Genomic DNA, 23,844 nt, shown 5'->3' with positions numbered 1-23,844 from the left:
GAGGAGAAGAGCTGTGCTGGAGCTTTTCTTGTCCCTCCCACTGGCCAAGCGTGTGTGGTGGCAGCTAGCTGTGTCCAAATTTGTCCTAAACGGCTTCGGGGGGGGGGGGCAAAAGCAGTTTTCAAAAGAGAGGAGAGAGAGGGATGTGAGGGCCCTTCCCTCACTTCTTCCAGTCCTTGAGTAAGAGCCGTCCCATCCTTCCTCTCCGGGGGAGAGGCTGGTGGGGAGGCTGGGGCAATGCAGAGCGAGTCTTGAAGAGAAACCAGCCAAGGGGGTGTCTGCTGTGAGACCTGGTGGAGCACACAGGGACTCCTGCGTACAAACACGGGGCAATCTGCTGTGTCCCAAATCTCAGGCCCTCAAGTCCCACATTGTCCTTCCAGCAAAGAGCAGCTGAGCGAACGGAGTGGGGAGACACTTGAGCCTTTCAGCAGAGAAAGGGAGGAAGAAGGGTCAGAAGTGGATGTCTGGGTGCTAAAGAGAACAGAACAGCCTTGAGATGAGGTCATTTCAGCACCAAACTTGGCGAGTCTGGCCCGAAGGGTGATATGGCGAGAGGTTGGTACCTTTGGTGCCAGCACTGAGAAGGAGGAGGTCTAAAACAGTCTTTGGTTACCCTGGCCAATTCCAACATGCCACCTCTTTGCTGACAGAAGTACCCGTCACCAGAGATGCCAGCACGTCCTCAGTGGCTTTCACAACACTGCTGGGCACACAGAGGATGTGAGGGGAATGATGGCTCGCTGACAGCCCTCCAGAGCTCGTGTCGATGGTTCCTAGGAAGACCCCATTTGGCATGAAGCAGAAGTGGGGATGGAGAGCTGTGATAAGGAGCAGGTTACGGGACTGAATTTCTGGCACCTGCTCTCAAAGCAAGGGGGTGTGCAGAACGGGAAGTGGGAAAGCCACTGACCTGGTTAGCGCTGCACTGCGGGGCCCAAGCTGGGAACAAAAAGGGAAATGCCACCCCTGCCAAAGCAAGGGTGCTGAGGGCAGGGAGAAGTGGGCTGTGGGTGAAAATTGTTCTCTGTTTCAGAGCTCTGGCTGCCCAGAAGCTGCCAGTAAATTTTCATGGTGGCTTATCTCAGTCTGGGATCTGTCTCCCCCACTCCGTTTGTGTGCAGATCTTTGCAGATAGTTGGCGTGGAAGTTATGTAGGCACATCCATCAAGAGAAAAGTAGAGCAAGGAAGAACTAGTTTTTCTCTCAACAGAGGCAGAAGTATACTAACAGATGGAGGGGAAGGAATGAGCTCAAACTCTCCAGAGTCATCTCTCTAGCCCCAGCGTCACCCACTCCTAAGTCCCTCAGGCAGGGCAGAAAATCCAGCACTCTCTCTCTCTCTCTCCTTCAGGTGCATCTGGTGTAGCCAAGGGGTACGTGCCTGGGGACAGCCCCCTCGGAGGCTTTGGGGAGTGAGCTGAATAGTTTGGGTGCCTCCCCCTGACCTCCCTCCACTCCAAGGTGAGCCCACACCCATAGGGTAGTGCTCATTCAAGCAGAAGATAAGGCCAGGAGGAGAGGGCGTCTCAGGACTTTGCCAGGCATTTATTGCTGGTTCTGGCAGTCCTGAGACTCCCCTCAGAGAGATAGATCAGTACCAAAGGGGGCCATGGGGAAGGGGAGGAGCTGAACCCAAGGCCGGTGTAGGAGTGTCTGAATGCAGTGTCCTCTCCTGCCAAGTCCCCTCAGTTGCTCGGTGAGGAGGGAATCCTGCAGTCAGACAGATGAGGCCTTGAGGTCCAGCAGCTGCTACAAGTATTCAGTTGTCTCACTGGAACTTGTCTCCCTGAGGGAAAAAAAAAAAAAAGAAAAAGACAAGGCATTAGTCAAGGTTCATTGCAGCTTCCTAAGCAAATTCACCTCTCTGCCCAGCTGTTCTGCTCTGACCGGGACGGAGCTCTTCCCTGGGACACGGGATGTCCAGCAAACCTGGGACCACCTGAGTCACCCATCCTCAGCTTTAGGCCAGCGGGACACCGCTTTACGGAGCCCCAAATTTTGCTCTAAAAAACACTCTTGGCCTTATGCTCTCTTCCAGCATTGGCCTCCTCCGGCTGTTGCTCCTTAGCTCCCTGTCCCAGGGAGCTTGGCTACCCTGAGCTTGCAGAGAAGGGGACGTGCCTGCTGGTCCCTCCCAGATGCCATGCTGTGGTTTGGGGCTGGGAGCGGGGCCCCCACCTGCTTACCTCTCGTGGAATTGCTCTTTGAGGTGAGTGAGAGTTGGGTCAGTTTGGTTCTGGTCAGGACTCTCCAGACGGGTTTTGCTCAGGTATTTGGCTGTCTCATGTGTCCTGGCCAGATGAGGCCTTGGCTCGTCAGACTGCCCTTTTTCAGCCTCCCACCCCTCAGGATGGTCCATGGTTAGGAAGGAGCTATAGCTCTCTTCTAAGGAGCCAGCACCTTCATCATAGAACAGGAGGCTCCGTGACTGAACTGCAAACAAGGAGAGAACTGGTTAATAATGGGGACGAGGTGTTTTGCAAAGGGTGTGGGTTGCGGTGGTGGTTCAGCACATGCTCACGCAGGAGGCCTGCTCTGCAGGATACCCTGGGGGCAAGATACCCTTGGACACACCGCCTCTCCAGAGGGCAATCAGTCTGCCCTGGGGCTTTTCCTTCATTTCTCCATAGCCTTTATTATTTGTCATGTTTTAGGACAATGGCTAGCAGAGAATGAAAACAGGCCCAGGCAAGGTGCTGTTGTCAGGGCTCATACTGCTGACAGGCCAGGAATCCCTTCGTGCAAGAGATGTGGGGCAGGCACTGAAGGGAGGATGCCACTGCTGGACCAGGTGTGTCAGGAGAAGTGTCAAAAACGGTTTGATGGGATTAAAGGGAGGTACCACATTAGACTCACTCTTACTAGTTGTGTAAATGTCTGGCGCTGGTGTTGCTTTCACTGTCTGTGATGCTGAAGAGAACTCCGGGAGGCAGGGCATCACGGATCCCAGGATCAGAACGAAGCAGAGAGCCAGCACCTATTGAGGAGATGTCAGCATGCAGTCAGTGCTGCTAGCCCAGCAAGCACCCCTGCCAGCGCACCGACACGAGGCTGAGAGACAACATGTGGTCAGGCTTACAACATGGTCACTGCGGTCCCCCAGAGAGGGAAAGGGCTTGCTCTGCTGATCTCTGATGGAAATCTAAGAAAGGGAAGTCAGAAGCTCCCTCGTGTTGCTTTTTCTGAAGTATTTGTAATTGAATGGTGAGAACTCGCCTGGCTGGTTGATGAGAGATGCTCACAGCTAGGGAACAATTTGGGAAGGAAGAAGGCTCAACAGAAGAGATGAAGTTTGCCTTTACCAGAGGGGGCCTGACCATTGGCACAGCAGGAGCTGTGGTGGGCTGCAAGAAAACATTTTGAGAACAAGAAATTTATAAGATACCCACAGCACACAGCAAAGTGAAACTACCGTCTACGCTAGGACAGAAGTGGCAGCAGAACTGCAGCAGGCCATCTGACAGGATGGAGAGTCCAAGGAAGGGGTTAAATTTATGCTTAGCCTGCACAGATTCTAGGATGTGTCTGTGCCTTCCGGCTGTTGGGCAGACCAGTCAGAGCTACTGGACAAGGATAAAAGGAGAAAAGATGAAAGCCCTCTGGAAATCTCCCTCTGGTAGGCCTGCACCTGTCTGTAAATTCAGCCATAATGGTAAAGCTTCAGAGTGAGATGCCAGTGCTGATTGCAGGGGACTCCGCAATGTTTAGGGAGCTAAATTGTACAAAGCAAGAGAGGACACATGGGAAATGACAAAGAGCCAAATCTTTATTACCTGGATACCCACATGTTGTGGGTGGTATATTAATTGCTGCCTCCAGCCTAGTGTTCAGCCTGAGAAAGTCTGAAGAGGAAATGCATCTGTTGATGATTTCTACTACCTGTGTTCAAATTTGTTAAGTGTCACCTGTGAGGACATCTGTGAGGACAGCCAGCAATTTCTTGACTGCTTTTCAGAATAGGCAACTATTTTGAAATAGCCATGCCTAAGCAACACACAGAAGCTGGTACATCAAGCTACTACTGACTACCTGTGTATTCCGGGAGATGCATAAGATCCAATGATAGCACAGGGATACCATACTATGTAAATAGTGAGTTTAGCTTTCGAGACTCTCCATGAGTAGTTTTGAAGTAAATAAATTATCTGTGGACAGCATGGCTGCTGAGCACATCATATTGGGCGCACAAGCTATTTAGACTCCTTATTCCACAAAAACAAAAACAAAAACAAACAAACAAACAAAAAAGGAAAGGAAAAAATAAACTGTGAATAGATGTTGCTTGGAGTTATCACAGCCAAGAACCGAGAACACAGCATTCAGAAATGGAGCTAGCCCTCTGAAACCTCTCTTTCTGTTTGAAAACAAAACAGGCTTTATGGGCAGGGAAAGAGCAGTATACTTAACATCTTGCTTTAACAAGGCTTTCATCTGGGGCTTTGCAAAACAACATTGTTTTACTCTGTTTTGTTTCAGTTTAACTCTGGCTTTCTGATTCAGTTCTGGTTCAAATTCTAATACATTTCGTAACAGTAGCTCTTAGTTTGAGTCTGAGTACCATTCATCTCCCCGATTTTGAACAACTCACCATTTTGACCTCTTAAAAAGTGGGGGAAACTAGGCTAGAGGAAAACACTGCAAAACCAGTTAGAAAGATAGATGCAAAATTCATCAAAAAAAGATGTTTTCAGAATGTAGGTATCAGATGGTTCATTCTCAAACTGGGAGGATGTAGCAGATGGAGTAGCAAAGTGATCTGTTGTGGCCCTGGCAAGATACAACATTTTAAAGCTTGACTTGGATGATGGACTGAATCAAATCTACAGATGGGAGAGACCACAAGTAGACTGGCTTTTGGTCAGGATTCAAATTCAGAATGAATTTGAACCATCTTGACCAGCTGGAAGAGAGCTCTGAGGATAACAGCCTACAAGGGAAGACCGAAGAAACTGGTGATTTAGCAGAGCAGGCTGAAGGGTGTTACCTGAGAACAACAGTTTTCAAACATGTAAAATGCAGCTGCACAAAGGGAGGGTAAACTGATCTTGCTTACAGTGGGCAGAAGAAGTTGTAATAGGCTTAAGCTATTACAAGGAAGATTCAGATGAGATATCAAGAAAGCTTTATCTGGGAAAGATAACAAAGCCCTGGAAACATTTGCCTGGGGAGGCTGAGGACTGCTTACCACTGAAGGCCTTCAAGAACTGGCTAGAAAAATATCCATCAGGAATGACACAGCACTAGAAGAAAAGGGTCTTCTGCTCCACTCCCATGCTGCAAGGCATGATTATTTTACATATCTGTCATGATAAGGAGTTCTCTGTTTGGAGACTAAATGGAAAATGGGAACTAGGAGGCCTATGAGAGGAACTGGCCAAAGATAGAAAAGCAAATTACAAATTCTTGAAATGCTTCAAAGCTCAGAAGCCTGAGTGAGTTGGTGTGTGGGCTGGGATGCCGTGGAATGAAGAGAGCAGCAAGGAGAGATAAGACATTGCTAGGAAGCTAAATTAGGTATTTTATCAGCTTATATAGCACAGGGGACATCTGGGAGGCACCTCTCCTGGACGCGCTCATTCCAGGTAGTGGTGATGAAGAACTGCCAGAGCCAGGGGTGCTCTGATGAGCTGCTGCATTAAGGAGCAATGAGTCACTGGGCCCAGTGGGGTCACACCCAAAAATGTGGAAAGAACTCGGGAATGAAGCAACAGAGCAGCCAACAGAAAAGACAGCCTGTCTTTAAAATCTGATCTGACATGGGGGCAGCAAAGAGTAGCAAAAGTCTGAGCAGATTTTGAAAGGAGAAAGTGTTGGGAACTACAAAGCAGGGGCTCTGGAACCAGAGAAACTGATTGAACCAAGAGAAAAAAAAACAAAACAACCCCTCAGGACACTGAGTGTGATGAGAAAGTGGGGCAAGCACTTCACCATCTGTCTGTATTTCATGACTGTTAGCAGTACAGAAGCAGTAACTAGATAAATAGGTAACTTTGACATATTTGTCACAAGCACCTACTATGACAATCCTGCAAAGACATCACAGGGTTGGAGGCTGTATTTTTATCATGGATCAGAAAATTCCCCCTTGACGAAAAAAAGATGAAGAATAAGCAGTTGACTCTACTTATGGCCACACAGTGGCATGCCCCAAAGCTCTACAGTGAAGCCAAGATTGCTTAACTATGATCCCCCACTATGAGAAATGAGAGGCAAACAGGAATTACCAAAACCAACAGATGAACTCGAATCATTTTGGTTAGTCAAAGGGCAAATGAGGAGAATTCCAGCTGGATTTAACAATGCCTGATGTACAGGCATAGCAAGAGCAGATGCCATTTCTTGCTGATAAACACAAGGTAATGCCCACTGGGAGGAATACTCAAACAGTTCGTCCACCCTGCTGAGTTAAACATTAAGCATTACTAACTCAGCAGAAGAAAAATCTACCCCTTATGATGGAAGCTCATTGAAGACTTCTTTTGCTGAACGTCCAATAGCTAATGAAAAGTAAACAAAGTGCTGTTTTGTCCAAAGAACAAGATAGTGAAAACACAGGAATTATTCTCATGCTGTTGCATAAACAACTGACACTACCGATGTGTGTACAACACGGGCCTAGTTCCAGTGACTCTTAACACAAAAGTAGAGAGTAGGAGTAACTGGCAACAGAGATGGACAGAGGGGAAGAGAGCAGGGACAGGCAATTGACAAAGCTGTCTGTGGAAGCATGGCCAGTAATGAACGATGGAAATGATGCTCATACCATTAGGCAGGTCCCGGTCTGTGTGGAAGCCATTTTGTAAGGTCTGGAGACTTTCCCAGCTACCAGAGCCTGCAGCTTCTGTAACTGCTGGAGCAGAGTCCTGGAATAGGAAACAAACCGAATCAGAATTTGATAAAGAAGTAACAGCCAGTGAGTGATGCAAGACTTCCACTACTCCCTTTGTACTTTACCCTGATTTTCCTTTCTTGTAAAAACAAATCTTTGCCTGTTGCTATATTTTGCCCAACTTCTCCCGCAAAACAGGCTAAGGAAGCACAAAACAAACAAAAAAAGGGTGAGTTTGAGATATGAGGTATGCAAGAACTTGTGGGAGAAATGCCCTGATGTGCCATTATGTTGAGGTAACTCGCTGCAGCACCTTCCCTCAGTCTTCTCACCAGCAGATCCACCACAACCTTCACTGCAGCTACCCACAGTTATGAATATCACATTCAAGTGCAGCCAGTCATCTCCCAAAGCCTTGTAGAGCTAGGCTACCATAAAAATCACCCTCTGGGATGGAGGCTGCATGTTAGGGTCAAGTCAGACCTTGAGCATGGGCCTGCCTGCTTCCACATCCCTCAGAGACGCGTGCTCTGCAGCTCGACCCATGCCCCAAACCATATGGTGGAGAGAGAAACAAAAAACAATTCTGATCCCCTCCAGCTTCTTCAGTCTTGGCAAACTCTGCAGAGGGATGTGGGCAAAGCCAAATGTTGAGTTCAGCGATTAATTCACTCTCTGGCTGCTCTGGTGGGAACACGTGCTGAGGTCTCTCTGCCCCGTTTAACTGAACACAGGCATCGGCACACACAAACACAGAACAGTGGTAGGTGTGGTACAAAGAGCCACCAAATCCTTCACTGGGTTGGTGAAGAAATTTGGGACAAGGGAGACTAACCACAGAGCGTGCAGTTCCCGAGAGCGCCAGATTCCTGAAATACGGACTACTGAACATTCCCCCCTGGGATCACTGGCTGTTTTACACAAATAAGCTTGAGCTTTTATAAAATAAAAAGGTCATAGAGCCAGGAGGTTGCAGGAGAATCCCAGCTTTATCTCTTTCCAAATCCTCTTCTGCTCCTTGTACATGTGGAGAGAAGCACAGAGTGTCCCCCTGGCTGTGCTAGAAAACCAAACCCAATTAGAAAGAACAGTGCGTATTTCGATTAATAAGTAAGTAAATAAATCAATCCCCTGGCTTTTAGGTCAATCTCCTGATTTTGCAGGGTGGGGCTCATGCTTTTTCAGCAGCAGGGCTGCCTGTGGTCCCAGGGAGGCCAGGCAGCAGGCTGCACCCCATGGGCAAGAGTGGCCAGGCAGCAGTGTCTGGCAGGCAGGGCACTTTGGCTGGGCCCACGGCAGCCCTCAGCCCCAGCAGCAGTGGCTGGCCTGGAAGCTGGGGACACAGCCCTTGTGTCACGGATGGGAGAAAAGGAATTTGGCAGAGCCTTGAGGAGTGGTTCAGATCTTTGCAAGCTGCAGAGGCAGTAAACGAGGCTATAGAAATGAGCTTCCCTCTCGCCAGCCCTGCAGCAGCCCCTGTCCTTGCTCACACCTACTGTGCCCAGTAAGAGGAAGCAGGGCTGGGCTCTCCTCCAGCTCCTGCTGTGCATCCCCACCGCAGCAGCACGAATCTTCCTTATCTGCTTCCGAGGAAGCAAGTTCTCCTCATGATCTGTTGGCTGGCTCTGCGTCTTGGGGCACAAATGCTCACCAGAGCCTTGGGTGAGGAAGCCAGGAGCCTGCTCCAGGGCTGTGGGAGCAGCTTGCTCCTTTCAGGCAGGCGGCAGCAGCAGATGGGAAGGAAAATCTCCAGGCTTGCAGGGAGAGCCTTCAGCCTTGCTTTGCCAGAGGATGAGGCATGGCAAGGGCTGCAGGACTGGACTGCACAGTTCCCACTGGTACCACATGCACAGGGAGTTGCCCTGGATGTGGAGGGAGCTGGAATCCATGCCTGTACTAGAGCAAGGGGCTTTGCCTGTGCCCACCAGCTCTGCTCAGCTGTCTCTCAAGAGAAACCTGAAACAGCCACCTGATGCCCAGAAGAGCAGAAACAGCGGGCTTGAGAGGCTGCTGCACGGGGCCTCCCTTGGAGCTGCCGCCCTGGAGACAGCCAGAGGCCTGGAGGGCTACGGGGAGGGCAGCGTGAGCCAGAAGGGCTGCAGGGAGAAGGAGGAAGAGATGGGAGAAATCTCTCTCCCTGCCTCCCTCCCCTCGCTGCAGCGCAGCCTGGCCGTCCCAACACAAACATTCCAGCTCGCTAACCAAACCCAGCTGCTGCCACGGGCCGAAAACCAGCGCCTCGCCGCGCGGCGCCCGCCCCGCCAGGAGCTGGGGTGCTGCCTTTCCCTCCTCTCCCTCCTGCCCCAGCGCTCCCCTGGCCTCCCTTCCATCGCACGCCCCGCAGGGAGGGCAGGTGTAGCCCCTCTTACCTGTTTGCGTTTTCTAAGGTCTCCACTTTTTTCCAGAGTTCATTGTTTTCTGTCGTGTATGTTTCAACCCTGTGGGAATAAAACCCATGGCCGGTTAGCTACACGGGCTGGTCAGATGAAGCAAACGTTGTCCTTGCCTTTCTGGCAGCGGGGAGGCCCAGTGGCCTCATCCATCGCCTGCAGATGTGGTCCTGGAGCCAGATGTTCTGGCTTGCCTGGCTGCCACCAGACCCCGGGGAAGAGGGATGTGGGTGCGGGTGGACAGCGAGGTGCGACAGCCCAGGCTTTGCTGAGGGCTGGGAGAGCTGACAGCACCCCCTGCACCCAGGACATGGGGACACGAAGGTGTTTCCAGCCCCTCCAGCCCCCCCTTGGGGCTGGAGGCACGGCAAAGGAACCTGGGGGTACAAATTCACACCTCTCCCACACAGAGCGAGGACCTGTCCTGGCTGGGCGCCCTGCACAGGGCAAGCGGGCAGCTCTGAGCAAATGCTGGGCCAGCTCTGACTGCAGGCACTTGAGGGCAGCAGAGAACCTGCAGGCTGCCTCCCACTGCTCCTGGGAGGAAAGTGGTTGTGCTGTGCTCAGGACAAGTGATCTCCAGGCCCAGGGACACAGCCTGGTCGTGCTGGGGGTTTCCAGCACCACCTCCAAGCCAGGTGTTCCGCGTAAAAACTGGGCTTACAGCAAAGGTGTCCAACCGAATGCTGAAAGGCCCAAGGACAGACGTTGCAGAAAGCCAAGCTGACCGACTTGTTGCATTCAAAAAAAAAATAATAAAAAATTCACTGAATGCTCCTTTTGGTTTGCATTTAAACCTGGCATTGTTTGAAAGCCATCTGTCACTGCAACACGCTAGCATTACAGAGCACTGAGAGCGCCCAGGCACTGCAGCCACGTTGGGGATGAGGCCCCACCACAGAAAACCCCGGACCTGCCACTCAGCGAGGCCTCCCCAGCCCCAGCGTGAAGGATTGGGGTGACAGTGTGAGACACCAGCTAGAGGTGATGTCCTCCGATGCCTGGACACGCACCGAGGTGCTGCTGGTGGAGGGGCGTGAGAAACTGAAGGTGCCTTGAGTCATCTGTTTTTGTTCAGCATTTCTGTGCACTTAGGCAAGATAAACAAATAGCATCAGGGGAAGAGTTAATTAAGGTTAGGTTTGGGGGATTTTTTTCCATTTTGCTGATCTCAGGTGGTGTTAATAACAGGGAACGAGATGGTATTTAAACAGAAGTGTGAGTTTACAGCTGGATGCCTGCATTCCTCTTTGCCTGGGAATGTCCACTGGGGCTGCCAGTATGGAGAGGATCACAGGATCAGGCCCTGAGGAGTTATTTTCAACCCTCGGTGACATGTGTCACTGTCATGTGATGTCACCTTAGGCTTATCCTTGCCATACCTGCAGGACCTGAGGGTTGCAAGGAGCAAAACAAAGCTCACGCAGGGAGAGGGGAAAGGGAAGGGAAAAGGGTAATAACAACACTGTAATGTTTTTCTTGCTGACAGATGCTTGTGTCTCCACCTCATGGGGAGAAGGGGAAAAGCTGTAGTCACTGCTCTCCACGGGCTTACTCCTTATGGGACAGGCAAATAAGGAGCAACATCTAGTGGGGAACATGACTCTTACCCCAAACCCCACCTTGCTGGCAGCCAAAATGGCCCATGTTCTGTTGGGGACCAGCCAAACTAAGCAGTTGGAAACACGAGGTTTCTAGAGCATTCTTCATCCTGGAAGAGGATTTCTAGGAGGGAGGGGAGTAGGGGCAGGATCCCAAACTAAACTTCTGTGCAGCCAGCCTTGCAAGGAATTGTGCTTTTTGAGCAAGTCAGTAGTTTTCTGAGTTGAAAATAACCTTTTTTTTTTTTTTTTTACAGTCCAGTGCAAGTCCAGTGCCTGCTGATTGCTTCCCACTGTCAAACAAGTAACCCCCAGCTAGGGGCAGATACCGAGTCTCATATGGAGACAGCAGAAATTCCTGCTGCTCTTCTGGCATTTTAAAGTTCACCATCTAGGTAAGAAGAGGTTCTAAGAGCCAACCTAAGTCACGATGTCACTGCTGAGCGGAGCTTCTGCACCCATCCTCGTACCATACTGGGAGTGAGAGGGGGGAGCCCTGACCCTGACTCAGCCACCTTTGAACTGAGGAGCTGTGGGGAAGAATAACTACAAATGGGTGGGAGCAAGGGGGCTGTCAGAGCCAAAAGCACTAGAAAGAGGGGCTTTGAGGGAACAGGGATCCTCTATCAAAGTTAAGACTGAAAAGAAGAAACTTACTTTTTCTCTAGACACTCCACATATTCCTTCTTCTTCCTGCGACTCTCCTGAGCAGAGATCTGTGAGAGGGGCAGCCATCAGAGAGGAGTCAGTATCTAGGGTATCTGGAGCCTCCAGACATTTCTTTGTGCCCCCCTTGTCTTGTCTGCTCCCTGCATATACAACACCCTCAGGTAAATGGGGAAGGCATCTTCCAGTCTGCTGTTCTGACTGGTCTCTGGGAGGGAAGGATGCTGCAGGCATGCAGCCTTCTTTGGCCTGTAGACCACAAACATTTGTTGCAGTACGCCTGATCCCCTTGCTGCTGAGAGCATCTTTTGGGTTGCATTTAACTCCTCTGACTCACACGGGTACGTGCTGTGGCCATCTGGGCAGATTCTGCCCCAGACCACTTCTGAGTCACTGGGTGACTAATTCAGGGTCTCATTATTTCTCCCACAAGATGCTTTCCAATCACAGTCTGATAGCTTCTGCCTGGCTAATGAGCTCTGTTAACCGCTCATGTCCTACGCTGTGAAGTGGCTTTTGTTTCCCTGTCTCCACAGAGAGGCCTGACCAGGACAGATCTGTGATGTCTTAGCTCGTGGGCCCCATCCCAGGCCATGTACTTGCAGGAGATGGGCCAGAAGCCACACTCTCCAGCTACAGCATGTGTACAGAGATGAACTAGATGATCTTTAAGGTCCCTTCCCACCCAAACTGTTCTTTGAGCCATGGTACCGTTTCTGTGGATCGGGAGGCTTGTGCCAGTGTACCAAAGGTGGGATCCCACCTCTTCTGAGCTGCACTGCAGCTGAGGAGGCAGGGATAACTATAGCACTGGTCAGATGAAGCTGCTCTGGAATCAAGAAAACCTCACAGTTATGTTTTTTTGCCATCACCTTGTTCTTGATTTTCCTCCTGACCCTCTTCAGTGCTTTCTCTTCTGCTTTGGTGAGGGGCAGCTTAGTAGGAATTGGGTAGCCCTCGGCAATCAAGGTGCGTTTCTCCTCTTCAGTCAGGAGCAGAGGGCCAGAGGTCCCTTGTAACTTCTGAAACACAGAGAGCAGCTATCAGCATCAGCAAGGAGCCCTATCCCACCCAGTGGTCCTCCTTAAAGTCTTGTAGGGCAGCTAGGAGTGCAGTACAAGTAGGCGCAGTGCAGTGCTCCTTCCTGCTTCACCCTGATCCTGGAGACACAACTCAGCAGCTGCTTTCCTCTTTACCTGGAAGGGCACCTGCTCAGTTATTCCTTACTCTTCCATTAACTTCCTCAAAAAATCCCTCAGGGCAGAGGCCACTTCCCAAAGTATGGGGTGAAAGAGCACTTGCTAAAACAAGGTAGCTGCTGGTCGGCATTTTGCAGGACTCACTGGGCCTCTCCTCACTCCTGTGAACACCACCCTGTCCCCACACCCCTGTGCCAGGCCATCACATTGCTCTGGCAGGGTGTTTCGGCTATGAGACCTTAACAAGGACAGGATCCCCCACGTGAGCCTCAGAAAGCCTCCAGCACCCCTCTGAGCACCAAGGAGTCCTGTGTCTCAGCGACATCCTGCTGCCTCCTTACGTGTGGTGCTGTGAGGAGAGGTGAGGAGGAGATGGCAGTAGAAGAGCGAGCAGCGGGCCGGGCTGGGCTGGAGGGAGGCAGGGACCGGGGGCTCTGGGATCCGTCGCTGTCACTGCCGTGGCTGCTGGGCGGAGTTGGAGGCATCTGCACCAGGTCATCTACTGTGAATTAAGGATAGCGAGTCAATGGCTGTCAGGTCAGCTGCTGGGACAGTCACAGTGCCCTGAGTAGCAAGAGGAAGAGGCACTGCCATAAAATAGGACTGAAAGGAGAGGGTGATGAGTTTTTCAAGGTGGGGTGGCTCTAAGAATAAGGTTGGACTGAGTGTCGCCCAAGACAGAGGTGAGGCTGACCTCAAATGTGCTAAACTAGGAACTACGGGAGTCAGAGAACTGGCAGGGGCTTTGCCAAGGCACTGAAGGTATTTACAAAGCAATAACGTGCCCTGGTGTCAACCAAAATGGAGTACAAAGCCCGTGATGTTTTGCTCCACAGCCTGTTCACATGTGCAGGAAGCTCTGTAGGAGAAGAGCTCTTCCAAAAGCACCACAGGGCTCACACACTTGCCAGCACACTTGATCCAAAGGGGCTCTGGTCACTCAGCTGGTTGCCAAGCACTTGAAAACTGTCCCCACTTTGTACTAGAGAGCCCTGGGGGCCTTCATGGAGGTGGGAATATGCCTAAGGAATGTCTCTCTGAGGCAGAGTGGGAGTTCCTATAGTGCTTTCATTTGTACATCAGCGGGCTTTCAGATGCTTGGGTTTCTTTCAAATTAAACTGGATCCTGAATATCCTGACTTTCAGATGGTTGTTTTTGGATAATGCTGCAGTCCCTCTGAGGATTTTAAAGGCACTCTTGCATATTTCCAGCTCTGAGGTAGCCTGTTTTGCCTGGGACTCCCTGTCTGAACAATTCTGTGTGTGACTGTTGGTCCAGACACAGATCTGAGTTGGAACCATGCCGTGCCCACTCATCTATTGGTCTGTAGCTCAGTAGTACCCTGTACATGTGGCTCTGCTCTCAGGTGTTGTATAGTGATGGCCTATACCTGCGTAATTTAGAGGAGTTTATGCCAACTAGCAAATTCTATCTTCTTACCTGCAGGTACATTTAGAAACTGGTTCACCTCTTTGGGTTCAGCTTTGATCACAGGTGCCGGAGTCATTTCTATGGGAGTCTGTGGAAGAGAAGCAGAAAGAGTTCTTGGGTGCTGTCGCTTCCCCTGCCCAGAGGCTCCCACCAGTTCTGCTCCCAGCCATTGCTCCCCGCTCTGCGTTCTGCCCCATAGCAGAGCTCTGCCCCGAAGCAGCCTCTCGCTGCACACAACAGCAGCCAGGAGTCCAAACATAACCCCCTGAAGTCTGTGTCGCTGGGCAGAAAGACTGCAAACACGTGTTTGTGGAGGAACAGGCAGTGGCAGATGGATGTGCTGCCAACCCATGCACTGCGTACCTCCGAGAGGGAGACTACTTTTATCCTTGGCAATCCTTCCCTTGCTAGACCCAGACAGCGCAATTTAAACCAACCTCGGCATTACCATGGGAAGCCCCTCTTTGATCTGCCTTCATTAGAAATGGGAGTATAGAGGTTGTACAGAAAAAGAAACAGAACAAAACCCCCATCCTGCTCACATGATCTTCACCAGGACCACTGGGCATCTGTTTCCAATTGGAGGGGATTGAGAGTTAAATAAAGAGTACTTTTCTTTCCATCTGGGCTGTGCTGCCCCTCAGCTCCCTGGCTCACCGGCCCCCAGGCCACCACAGGCTGGGGGAGTTTTTACACTGAACAGACACATTGCAAACTCCTCCAGACTGTAAACACAGCTGAGAGAGCGCCATGGTATGGCTGCCGAGCACACACAGCAGAGCTTCGAGGGCACAGCAAGTTCAAGCTGTGTAAATAGTGGAGGAAGTTTGTGCACAGCTTTGGCTGGAAGTACGCATTTGTTTTGGAAGGTTGTTTAAATGGGAAGATGCTCAGCATGAGTGAAAAAAAGGAAGTGAACCCCAGAGATGCTCTCCTGTTATCTGCTGAGCTGCTAGAAGATAGCTGAGGTTCGTGTGAGACTGGTCAGACCTTCCTGTCCAACACGGCTGGACTCAAGGACAGCCAAACTGAGCCCCCAGCTTCCTCCCACACAGCAGTGGCATGCGTGACTCTCCTTCAGACAAACAGACTTATTAAGGACTTAGATATGACCAACTGGCTTGGCCCCTTGTTTCTGAAATAATAGTTCCCACTTCCTCATAGGAAAATGCGAGCAGGACCTGGAGTGGGGCTTCCATTTCCAGTGAGCAGCTGATAGAAGTGAGAGGCCATATGATAAGCCCAAGACCGTGAAAAAGACAGTGGCAGGGCAGGGTTCTGTACTCAGAAGTAGTGGGGTCATTGGCATCACGTTAACTGACACTGCTCTCTGAGAAAAAATGTAATCCAAAGTCAATGAAAATAAGCAAAAGAGTGGTTACAGAAATATTGGCAGATTGGAGGGGACAGGCCTCCAGCATGTGCGAGCTTAAAAGCCTTTGGGTTTTGTGCCAAGGAAACACGCTTGTATTTAACCCAGATTGTAAAGCCTTCTGTGCCAGAGAAAACCCTCCTTCCATCACTTTCTCTGGAAGGATAAACTGTCTTGTAGCTTCGCTGAAGGAATCGAGAAGACAGTTCTAGCTACCCTAAGGTTTGGTGCTGCTCTGACTGCTATTTCAAGAGAGGAATGATAAATAACGCAGTGTCTGGGCTCTGCATCACCCTCCTCTGTCTGCCCAAAAGCTAAATCACCTAGCAGGACCCTGCAGCCGCATGGCTGGGTCCACATCAGCAGGGGTGCAGCTGTGTGAGAGCCCGGGTTCCCGATGGATCGTAGATGGGCTCACCTCCTCGGGGACCGGCAGTCTCTGCAGAGGGTTGAGGTTCAGCACCGGTATGGAGCTGGCAGCTAGCTGGGGCTCAGGCAGGTCTAGAGGCAGGTTCTGTTCCTGTTTCACCATGATGGAGCAGAGCTTGGGCCCCAGAGACCACACTCCATTCTCCAGCTCTGAAACATGCACAACGTGAGAGTCAAACTCCAGCAAGAACAGGACAAGAAAAAAATAAAAATAATATATATTAAAAAAAAAAAAAGCCATGCAGACAGCTCCCCCCCCTCCCCCAGGGAGGCTGCCTTTCCAAGTTTAGCACTGTCACCACACAAGCATGTGCAAGCCCACAACAGAGGGAACAAAAAGGAACAAGCCCCCAGCCTGTGGGGTGCAGACAGGACAGAGCTACAGGGATTGTGTCTCTGCTCTTCTCTGCTCTCCCTGTGCAGCCCGTGCTGGAGGACAGCTGCTGGGTTTCTTCCCTGCTGATGTCTCGATCTATCCTCTGGAGTCCATTTGTATTTAGAGCTCGGTGTGAGAAGGATGCTGGGCTCCTCAGGCAGCATGGGCAGCATCACAGGGCTGCCAGGAGTGTTACCAAGAATAGCAGCACCTCTGTGCTTTGCGAGCTGCAAAGAGGGCAGGTGTGAAGGCAGCGAAAGGCTGATGGGGTCCATACGTGCTGCTCTGACCTCCTGCTGATGCTGTGCTGAGTACCAGAGCTTTGCTGCATGAAGGAGAGGATGAAAGAAGGCTGGTGTGGCACCTTGCTTGTGGTGCTGCTCCCCTGCCTCATGTCCACCACCCCGTGCTGCTCAGAGGCTGCATGCAGCCCTGGCAGGAGCATGAGCAGCAGCAAGTGCCTGAAGAGCACCGAAAGGAGCTGTGTGGGGCTGCTCTCCTCAGTCCCTGCCTGCCCCTGTCCCATGCATATCTGTGGCATGAGCTGGGCTCTCTCTGGAAGCAGGGATCCCAGGAGCTAGGATTCAGGCAGCGGCGCAGCTCAGATGTGGAAAAAAAAAAAAAAAGCTGCTAAGCAGGAGAGCTGCCTGGGCTCTGCTCTGAAGTTTTGGTCCCCTTATTGCTCTTCAAACACTTCAGCCTGCCAAAAAGCTACTTCTAGCTGGCCTGGAGCCTGCATCCTCCTCTCTAATCCTCATCTCTTCCCTTCCTCTTTTTATCTGACAACCAGAAACTCATTTGTCTTGACACAGGACAGACTTTTGCTAAGTATGTCACCAGATAGTGCCCCAGTTGGCTCAGCATGAGGCAACATTCAGGCTCACTCGCCGGCCCCCTGCACTTCCCTGAATGCGTACAGCACTCTCAGACCTGGGGGAGCTGCCTAGCTGTCTGCTGCCCACAGCAGCTCTGCAGTGCAGGGCCCAGTCTAGAAGACATCCTGGCAAGAGGAAAGGGGCAGAAAGGTCCTTATCTTCCTAGCAGAGGATCGTTCCTTACTGCACCCCATGCAGCTGGAAACCTTGGAGCTGAGACACCAGCTGCTGTGGCTGCTCTGTGTGTGTAGTGGCTCAGCGTGCTGCTCCCAGTGCTGCTGGATCTTCTCCTGGAGCTTCCACCGTGCAGCAGGGCCAGCAGCGCTGGGGAGCGCATCAGGCAGGGGCGCGCTGCGTGGCTGTGACAGCTGAGCAGACACAGACTGAGTTGCATTTTCTTTGCCCGACTATGTACACCAAAACCACAGCTGGTAACGAAGTCCCAGTCACCTCTGCTATGCAAGCAAGCCCTTTCTTAGCGAAGGAGGCAAGGTGTTACACAAGTATTTTCAGACAAAAAAACCTTGGACTTTCTCTATCTGACCACAGCCTGTTACAGAGATGAGGGATTAAGCTTTGCTCTCCTCATCCTCCCTTTCTGTTGCAAAACTTTGTACAACTTTTTCTCAGAGGCATCCTCCATCTGGGAGGGCTGCTGCTGAAGCAAGTTACTAGAGCAGACCACCAAGGGTTTTCCCCGTTCACATTTGACTCAGCAAGAGAGCAGCCCCCCGTGCTGTCAGCCCAGACAGCTCAACAAGCAGACACCCAAATAAGTATGTGCTGTCCTCCCGTTTCCTGTCTATATTCTGACCCTGCTCTCTTTCCCACCCTCAGAGATTTATCTGGGGAATGATTGGGTTGCAGGCTCAAACATGTAAGCCATGAGAGGGTCAATGAGGGACTGAGAACGAGGCCTTCTGTGTGGACACATCTGAGTTCTGTTGTCTGAGAGAACATTTCGGAGGTATGGCCAGTGTGTAACCACTGCAGAATCCCCGTACATTGCTGGCTGAGGGACGCCAGGAAGGTCATCTTCTGCTGTTGGTACTCTGTACGTAATGGGAAAAAGCATGGCTGTGAAATATCCATAGCTGCCCTGGGCTGGAGAGGTGGTAAGGCAAAGAGCAGTGAGGAAGCAGGACCCAGACAGGAGGGGCTGGTTCAGCACCCACTGTTTTACACGACCCCGGCTCTCCCTGCTCCTGGCATTGAATTGCACCCCGCAGTACTGAGGGCTGGTACTGAGAACTGGAGCAGGCAGTCTGTGTGTGCAAACCATCTGGAAAGCAGACTCCCCTGATAAACAGGGTCACAACGCACCCAGCAGCTTGCCCTGGCTGACCCGTGTTAGTGGGAACCATGTGGGAAGGGGCAGGATTTGGAAGTGCTGGAGGTCTGCAGCAAAGCTGGGAGAAAGCTGATAAACGGCAATCCTCAGCCAGCTCCAAGCCCAGACAGAGCCCGGGCATTCCTGAGGAGCTCTGCAGACCAAGCAGTGCTTGGTTAATGTTAAAGAAAAGCCACTCCTGGGTAATTAATTTGAGCTGAGTGTCTAAAAGGACTGAGACTGGATGGAGCTGTGCCAAAAGGACTGCACAGTGTTACAAATACTGGACCTGACTCAGGGCTACGCTACAATATGACTCACATCCCATTACAAGCCAAGAGAGCCCTGGAAAGATGGGCTGAATTATCCCACTGCGGGACGGGGTGCAGAGGTACCCCTGTACTTGGCACACTGACACCAGGCCTCTCTCCCTGTACAGGGCTCGTCTGCACCCTCGCAGAGCAAGTGGCAGGCACACCTGCAGCTCTCCTGGGTTATGTGCTTCACGCTGTGCTGGCCTCTGCCCAAAGGGCAATGTCACACTCCGTTCAGGAGACTCGTGGTCTTGCCTCGGAGAGACTGCAGCTGAAGCAGGCGCATGCCCGGACACAGAGGAGTGGATGTGGTGACAAGTGTCCTAGGGAGAAGTCCCTGAGGTAGCTTCATGCAGCCAGGCTTCATGGAGCATTTCGCTGCTCTCTACAGCTCATGAGCTTTTTGCTTCTCTCGTTCCCAAGCCTCATCCTCCTTGTGTTTGTTTGCAGGGGCATAATAATGACCCGTCTGTGCGCTCACACCGGTTTGTTTTTTGTTAGTTGCCTGGTTGCCTGTCTGGGCTGAGTGCTCTCCAAGACCGCGCTGGGGTTAAAGCTAGGAAAAAAGCACCGTGCAAATGGAAAGCTTTTCGATACCAAGGCAAGAGCTTGCTCGGCCTGCCACGAGCCTCTCTCCCAGCACCTCTCCGAGTGGCCCCTATGGAACGTGGTAGGAATGGCTGTGCTCTCTGCAGGCACCAAAGGGGCAGGGGAGGCCAGTTCCACTCCTCCTGCCTTTGTACCACAGAGCTGGGATCCTTCCTGGTCATAATAGGGAAGCCTCTGTCCCAGGTCTCACTCTCATTCAAAGTAATGGCTTTCTTCTGTGTATACTGAGCCTGTGCCACTGCTTTTTCAGGCAGCCTGGTTGTCCATCAGCTGTTGGGACACCCACACAATCCCGCAAATTACAGGACTCTCTGCAAGGACGGCTCTAAAAATATCCAGCCATCATAAATTATCCTGAAATGAATTGTTTTAAAAATAGGTTTTGAAATGACTGTTCCTCTCTGTCTCCTGCTAAAAGATCTGCTGGTAAAGAAGCCACTTAGCTTTCCACATGTACCAGCACTGGTTGCAGCCAGAGACGCATGCTTCCTCTATCCAAGCCAAAACCCTGCTGACGGATGCCAAAACAGACCTGGATCTGGGGCATCCACACCCAGGCTTGCAGGATCCTAAAAAGACATTGCCTGTTGCTTGCCAGAAGCTGGCAGCACGCAGAACCACAGCCAAGTATTATCCTCATAAGTATGTTAGCCCGGCAGAGGAGCAATGTGGCCGTCAGAGCACAAACTGAAGGAAAAAAATGTGGGCTGTGTTTGACAATGGCAGATCAAATTCTTCCCTGGATTAGCCATGCGCAAGCCCAAGGAATAGCCAGTTTGTCCTTATACATGGAAGGCAGCCAGAGCCTCTGCTAACAGATGTGCCTGAAGCTGTGCAGTGCGCACGTCTCACGCTCACCGTTAGCATTATCTTCAGTCTTGACAGGCATGAGGGGGCTCTGGGGAGCCGAGTCTCCACTGAGGGAGTAGCTGTGCTCTGCCTGGATGCCTGGAGTGGGTGGGTCCAGGTCCATGTCCAGCAGCGGGTTCTTTTCAGCCAGCACCGGGTCATCGAAGAAACTGCTGAAGAGGTCGTTGGAGAAATCCTCCATGTTGTCGGAGAAGTGATCCAGGTTCTCGGAGAAGTGCTGAGGAAAGACCAAGGGAGAGGGATTGTTAGTGTCAAGTCCAGGAGGGATCTTAGAGCCTTCCTCTGCGCTGAGAGCCAAACCTCAGTGACAGCCCTTTCTGGATGGGAAAAAGCAGTTGCTATCCCTCCCTTGCATCAGATTGTTCAAAACACTACAAATTTAGATAGAAAGGGCCTAGGTGCTGTTCAGCATCTCTGCCTGTTTATCTATGCCACAAACACTCACGAAACTCTTCTATATTCTCACATCCCCTCCCTCCTCAGTGTGTAACTGTCTTCAGCTTCCCAGCACCATCTCACTACGACATCTAGCCGAACAGAGCACAAGGCAAGAAATCCCTGTGATGACAAAATGCAAGTGTGGCAGAAAATCATGGTCTTCAGCACCTGTCTGTGGTGACAGACACTTTCTCATGTTCTCTGCCAGCAGCAAGAGGCACTCTGATGCCCCAGAGAACATCAAACCAGCTGCTGATTTCTATCAGAGAAAAAAAAAAAGATCAGTTGGATCAACATAACAGGAAGGCCCCCTGTTGTATTTAATTTCCTCTGGGATTTCACAGCCCCTCTGTGGACCATATGAAGCTGTCCTTCAGCCAGATAATGCCTGTGAAATTCTGCTCCCCGATGAAGTTTAAACACTACAGATGGGCTGTTAACAACAAACAATCATGCCACTAATCATTCCAGTAACAGCCAGTAAATCTGGCCGGGGTGGCTGTGGAGCTGGGCTCCTGATGCCACAGGGAACCTGCTTCCTTTGAGGCACATCCTCCTATTCAGAAGTCCGATCGCTAACTTTTCCATTTGCTACAACAAAGCACTGGTTGGGCAGGGAGAAAAATTACGATTGCCAAACACCAGCTGAAAAATGATCCCATTCGTTGGCAGATTGAGGCTTCTGGCTCACGGAGAGGAAAGAAAAGACAGATACATTCAAGGGACTATATTACACAGACGGAACTGTGCAACTTAAATGAACTGGAGAGAGCTCAGCCGAGTCAGACTGGGCCCCCCCCCCCCCCGCCTGCAAAAGCATCTGGGTGGGCAGAAAGGCATTGAGAGCAGCATACTGAAATACCACGAGCAATAGGGTATGGGTGAAAGAGAGTGGGAGAGAGCACGCAGGTCCCGGAGCAGAGGCATGAGTGCCAGGGCATTCCAGTGGGAGAGCCGAGCTGGGGAAGGAGCCCAGCTCCTGCAGGAGCAGGGGGTGCACGCAGCCTTTCTTTCCCCACCTCTGGGACGGAGGGAGGTGTTGGCCAGAGGACCCCGGATGCTGGAGCCTGCAGGTTCCTGTTCCTCCAGGAAGGTATATTTGCTTTACCTGAGCACAATATCACTCTGTCAACATTACGCAGGCTGTCAGAGTGCAGGGTGAGGCTGGGGAGCGCTTCCCACCGAGGGGGAGAGGCAGGCAGTGAGCTGCTGCAGCTTCCATCACGGCAGCGCCCTTCACACCCTAACACCGTCCCTCAGCCACTCAGTTAAAAACCAGATGCCCACTCTGCTGCATGGAGCAACAGATAGCCTTGACACTGCCATCCCTGGGAGGGCAGACACTGCTTGTGCAGGTACAGCAGCGAAGGAGCACTCGTGCTAAATCCCAGCGCTGAGGCCCTTCCTGGGATGCCGGGGCTGAAGTTTCCTCCACTTGTTCCCGTGCGGAAGCAGGGCTGTCGAGGCAGCGCGGTAAAAGCTACCCGGCCATCTCCAAGTTGCCTAGAAGCATTGCTGCGCTTGAATCGAGTGACAGCAGACGCCTCCCATCTGTGCTGAGCATAACCATTCTTCAGAGGGAGCTGAGTCAGCAGATGGAATTGGGTTAGATATTTATCTAAAAAGCCCTGGCAAACCGCGTTTTGGCCTATCCGACAGCACAGAGGGGTAAGAGAGTTTGGAGTCCTGAGCATTAACCCCAGAGAGTGCCTGCTCATGTAACAGCTGTTCTTTGTCTTGCTCTCTCCAAACAACACAAGCAAACACAGGATATGAACACGATACCCTTACGGTAAGGGTGAGAATGTAACCAAGGAAAAGTGAAGGGATTCAGACTTCTGGCTGCCAGTGCATCACGAGACCAGAACTGAGATCTGACACAAGAGATCCGACACTGCCTCCAAATCGTATACGTACTGTCACAGCCATCAAAGCTAGAGTGACCACGTAACCCTCTACGAGAAGCGGGGCTGGATGGGCAGCTGCAGGGAGAACCGCCTGTGACTCTGCCATATGCTTCACATTTCTTTCACAACTTTGCCTTAACAAAGGCAGAGGTGGGAGTGAAGACAGGCGGGGAGAAGATGAATTTATGCATTAGTTCCACTCACTGTCTTTTAGCAGCTTGCCACCCACACTCAGAACAAGGATTTCTTGGTCAGTCAACAGTCTTGTCATTGTAGGACAAACCTACCCAGAGGTGAGAGGAGGAGATGTGCCTCTGGGTTTACTCTGAAACCAAAAATTTGCCCCAGCAGTGGCTCAGGGGTGAGAGATCAGTAATGACAGCAAGGGGCTGAGCACACAGGCACAAACACCAGCAGAAGTCCTTGCAGGTTTGTGGTTCTTCCTTTAGACACCCCAGAGCAGGCTGTCCGGAGGATCTCCCTGTGTCAAATTGAGGATGAAGAGGCAGCACCATTCTTCCAGAGACGTAGGAGCTCAGCTCCCCCAAAGCCCACTCTCTCCCAAGAGACAAAGCAGCTCCTTTTCATCTCCCACCAATCACACAGAGCTAGAGATTGCTATTTTATTCAGAAAAGGAGGCAAGAGGCAAAGGAAAATAGAAGGAAAGGTAAACCAAGGACAACGACATGGCCTTGTAGCTGCCTAAATCCTCAACAGAGTCTGCAGGACAAGCAGGAAACTACACCACCAAGCCCCAAGAAGATTGCTGTGTCTGCTGGGTGGGCTTTGTCCTCTCCTGATGCCAACAGGTTTGTTGGCTCTAGGATAGATTTCTGATTACTAAGGGTACCCATGGGTGCAGCCACATGGTAACAGGAAGAAGTGTCCTCTTATCCAGACCCAGCTGTGGTGGGCACAGTGAAGAGCAGCCCAGAGCTATTTTGGAGAGTGTCATCAAAACCACTGTGAATTAGCCTAGATCGAGCCTGCTGGCCCAGATCACACAGATTCTGTGCCACCCATTCTCAGCGGGAGAGCTGCACTTATCTGGCAAAACTCAGAGAGGGCCTCAGCTGCTCCCTTCCCTGCTGTGGAGGGATTTTTGTGACACCACAGCAGTGAACATCTCAGACTAGACATGGGCATGTGTAAGTAGACCAGGGGCATGTGTAAGTAGAAGGTCCAAGAAAGAGTGCACAGGCA

At 51.4% G+C, this 23,844-nt stretch overlaps 1 protein-coding gene across 1 annotated transcript in view; it reads right to left on the bottom strand.

Moving 5' to 3' along the window:
* Positions 1-1,752: 1,752 nt before the first annotated feature.
* The window catches only part of CREB3L1 (cAMP responsive element binding protein 3 like 1), a gene marked incomplete at both ends in the record, with an annotated part of 40,789 nt that continues 18,697 nt past the window's right edge, over positions 1,753-23,844 (bottom strand). Inside the window, 11 exons of the mRNA XM_084288238.1 lie at positions 1,753-1,789; positions 2,190-2,436; positions 2,860-2,980; positions 6,767-6,866; positions 9,202-9,270; positions 11,481-11,539; positions 12,362-12,511; positions 13,030-13,190; positions 14,130-14,208; positions 15,911-16,071; positions 20,284-20,512. Coding sequence (XP_084144364.1) covers positions 1,753-1,789; positions 2,190-2,436; positions 2,860-2,980; positions 6,767-6,866; positions 9,202-9,270; positions 11,481-11,539; positions 12,362-12,511; positions 13,030-13,190; positions 14,130-14,208; positions 15,911-16,071; positions 20,284-20,512 — 1,413 coding nt within the window. The remainder of the gene's footprint in view (positions 1,790-2,189; positions 2,437-2,859; positions 2,981-6,766; positions 6,867-9,201; positions 9,271-11,480; positions 11,540-12,361; positions 12,512-13,029; positions 13,191-14,129; positions 14,209-15,910; positions 16,072-20,283; positions 20,513-23,844) is intronic.

This window comes from Netta rufina, assembly GCF_964035555.1.
Source record: "Netta rufina genome assembly, chromosome: 5".
In the NCBI taxonomy this organism is placed as follows: domain Eukaryota; kingdom Metazoa; phylum Chordata; class Aves; order Anseriformes; family Anatidae; genus Netta; species Netta rufina.
The sequence above is the reverse complement of the archived record's forward strand: the minus strand, read 5'-3'. Positions and strand labels throughout refer to the sequence as shown.